The sequence below is a fragment of the Guillardia theta genome, assembly GCF_000315625.1.
Source record: "Guillardia theta CCMP2712 unplaced genomic scaffold GUITHscaffold_531, whole genome shotgun sequence".
Classification (NCBI taxonomy): Eukaryota; class Cryptophyceae; order Pyrenomonadales; family Geminigeraceae; genus Guillardia; species Guillardia theta.
This window is the reverse complement of record NW_005434175.1, coordinates 1,951-4,874: the sequence shown is the minus strand read 5'-3', so window position 1 is coordinate 4,874 and position 2,924 is coordinate 1,951. Positions and strand designations below refer to the sequence as shown.

At 53.1% G+C, this 2,924-nt stretch overlaps 2 protein-coding genes across 2 annotated transcripts; one reads left to right on the top strand and one right to left on the bottom strand.

Annotated features, from left to right (window-relative positions):
* On the bottom strand, positions 1 to 456 carry GUITHDRAFT_122892 (hypothetical protein; the record flags this gene model as incomplete). The annotated part of the gene is made up of 1 exon (XM_005817827.1): positions 1 to 456. A coding segment is annotated over one exon (456 nt), but the record flags the coding sequence as incomplete, so codon positions are not given.
* Positions 457 to 1,253: 797 nt separating this feature from the next.
* Positions 1,254 to 2,224, top strand: GUITHDRAFT_156728 (hypothetical protein). Its single transcript, XM_005817826.1, has 4 exons — positions 1,254 to 1,784; positions 1,834 to 1,863; positions 1,956 to 2,006; positions 2,055 to 2,224. Exons 1-4 carry the CDS (start codon positions 1,350 to 1,352, stop codon positions 2,196 to 2,198), a joined length of 660 nt encoding a protein of 219 aa, XP_005817883.1. The 5' UTR covers positions 1,254 to 1,349; the 3' UTR covers positions 2,199 to 2,224.
* The last annotated feature ends 700 nt before the right edge of the window (positions 2,225 to 2,924 follow it).

The following is a 2,924-nucleotide window of genomic DNA, read 5'->3' as shown; positions in this document are numbered from 1 at the left end:
CTTCTCGTTCTCCTCCAACTTGCGCATGAAGCGAGGGATCGTCTCGAGCGGCGTCGCCAGGTCCGCGTCCCAGAAGGCAACCACGTCCTCCCTCGTCAAATTCCTCGACAGCAGCACGTGAAGCATGCCCTTGCGAACGGCTTCCGCCTTGCCACCATTGACCTCCAGGTTGAAGACGGACATTCTCTGCGGTCGCTTTGCCGCGAGCTCTCGGAGAACACGTAAAGTTCCGTCGCTGCTGCCATCGTTGACGAAAGTAAACAGCACGTCCTTGTTCGCTGCCTGGTCGACGAAGTCCAGGAAAACTTGCTGTGGAAGTCGGGTCTCCTCGTTGTAGCAAGGAACGACTATGTGAGCCTTGCCCTCACACAGAGCCAAGGAAGCCAGGAGCACCAGAGTAGCAACGAGGGCTGAAGATCCGCAGGCAAGAACCGAGCAACTTCCATTCGCTACCATCCCCTCTCTAAAGTTCGTGCCGCGAATGTATCACGAGGCAGGTCTTGGTCTTCTCTCCTCTTCCACTCTCCTCTTCCTCTGTTATCCTGTCCTGTCCTGTCCTGTCCTGTCCTGTCCTGTCCTGTCCTGTCCTGTCCTGTCCTGTCCTGTCCTGTCCTGTCCTGCCCTGCCCTGCCCTTGGCGCTGCCCTCTGCTCGCTGTCGTCGACCAAGTGGTTACGGGGGCAGCATCAAAATCGATAGGTTTTAATTTGCTGCCCTGAGCGTTGTTGGTTCGGGGGCGATGCTGATTGTGTAACGGTGATCGCTATGTATTTGTAACCGTCAAACGAAGGGGCACCATGCACTTGATGTATCAACAGACTAGTGAAGGAGGGAGGGAATCATAGGGTAGCGGGAGATGGGGAAGGACGACATGACAGACAGGACATGACATGACATGACATGACATGACATGACATGACAGGACAGGACAGGACAGGACAGGACAGGACAGGACAGGACAGGACAGGACAGGACAGGACAGGACAGGACAGGACAGGACAGGACAGGACAGGACAGGACAGGATGGGATGCCATGACCTTGGGGAAAACCAGTGTGTGGGTATAGGATTGTGAGGATAGGAAAGCGGGAGGGGAGCGAGCGGTACAAGACTAGGAGAGGGATGAAATGAATGGTTTTTATCAACGGAAAGAAGTGCAGTTTGCATTGTGATCGTGATATCAATCTGTGCGTGTCATGCTAGGGAAGAAGTCAACCCGTAACGTGCCAACGAGCTCAAAGTGACAAGTTGCCATAGCAGGTCTCAGGTTGGGACTAGCATGATGAGGTCGACTGAGTACGGCACTCTTGACGGCGGCAAGCCTCAATCAGCATCGCGCAGGTCGCCCCGAATGATCTCTCCGGTGGTTGGAGTTGTCAGTGCATTGCTCCTCGTTGTTAGCGCCGTGCTTCTCTCTTCCTCCCACAGGGGACAGAGTCAGCTCCTGCAGCGCGGCGGGTACGCTCGAAGTGGTCTCAATTTCGCGTTGGCGCATGGCACCAGGCAGCCCAGGACTTACGACAGCGCTTTCCGTGTTGCCCGTCCCCGTCAGGTCGTGGAGCAGACTGGTGACGCTGGAAATAGCCAAGAGTTTGTCCAGTATCTCAGCGATCAAAGCGATGATATCCTCGACGAGGACGAGGACTCCGACCTGGGACGCGCCAGGCAGGCGGTCAAGGACGCCAAGGAGCGAGTCATCGAAGACGCGAAGCGCTTGCATGATATCGGGGTTGCGATCGAGGAGGAGGAGGCAAAGCAGAATCCTTCTGCTGCCAAGTCACACAAGGTACCTCATTGTAGCATCCAACTCGCTGTTGACTCGCTTGTCCCTAAAGGTGCAGGCTCTGAAGAAGAGCAGCAGGAAGGCAAGTCCCTTGCTCGCTGCGCCATTCCTGCTTGTCCTCCCTCCTCTCCCCCCTCTTCCCTTCCTCCTCCTCCCTGTGACCCTCTTTGTTAGGTGAAGAGGTCCGGGAAGGACAAAGCGGACGAGATCGACATGAAGATCAAGGTCAAATCTCTTCCTCTTTCTCCAACTTATGCTCAACTTCACTCGCAGGTCGAGGTGGATCCACAGGCCCGTCGTTCTCGCAAGTCGCGTGCAGGAGCTGATCAAAGAAGGGGTCAACAAGCGGAGGACGCAAAGAAGCAGAAAGAGGATGTGATGGTGGCTCGTTTCCCTCTTCCTCCGTTTACAAGATGATTCACGAATAAAATCATCACAACGGCTATCTTGGTCATAACATGAAGTTTCTTGATTTCTTGGACACAGTCCCCTCTCCCTGCGTTCAGTAGTTTGAAACTCTGTCCAGCCATCAGGACATCGTAACGACATTGGATGCAAGTTTGATATGGAGCCGTGTCAAATACTTCAACTTCCGCTTGTTCTTTCTATTGAAAATCTAAATCTTTCGAATGAATGCATACAATCCCTCCACCTGACAACAAGTGAGCAAACACTTACGAATCTCTTCCCAAGACAACACAAACGACAAGGTGAAACGACTCGACAGTCACGCATGGATACATGCAATCACGTGTGATGGCAAAACTTTGAAACAACTCACAATGTCATCCAGGTTGGGCTCCTCAAGATGGACCCAGCAATCCCCATCATCGTACCCCGTCTTCCTCCTACAGGCAGGACATGTGCGGTTGTGCCTGCTCCTGTGCGATGCATCAGAGTGATGTTTCTACAGCTATCCTCGCTGACCATAAGGATAAGCATCCCTCACAGAAGGGACCATGCAGACACGGGAGAGAAATTCCGGAAGAAGTCATCTGGTCAAGAACAAGTCATCCAACAGTTTCAAATCATGAGAACGCTGCTTGTAGAGCATTCCTGGAGGCCGATCATACATTCATACTTCGCTCTTCTGTATCTTACACATCCTTGATTCCGTCAAGGCCAAAGGTTGATCCTGATCTG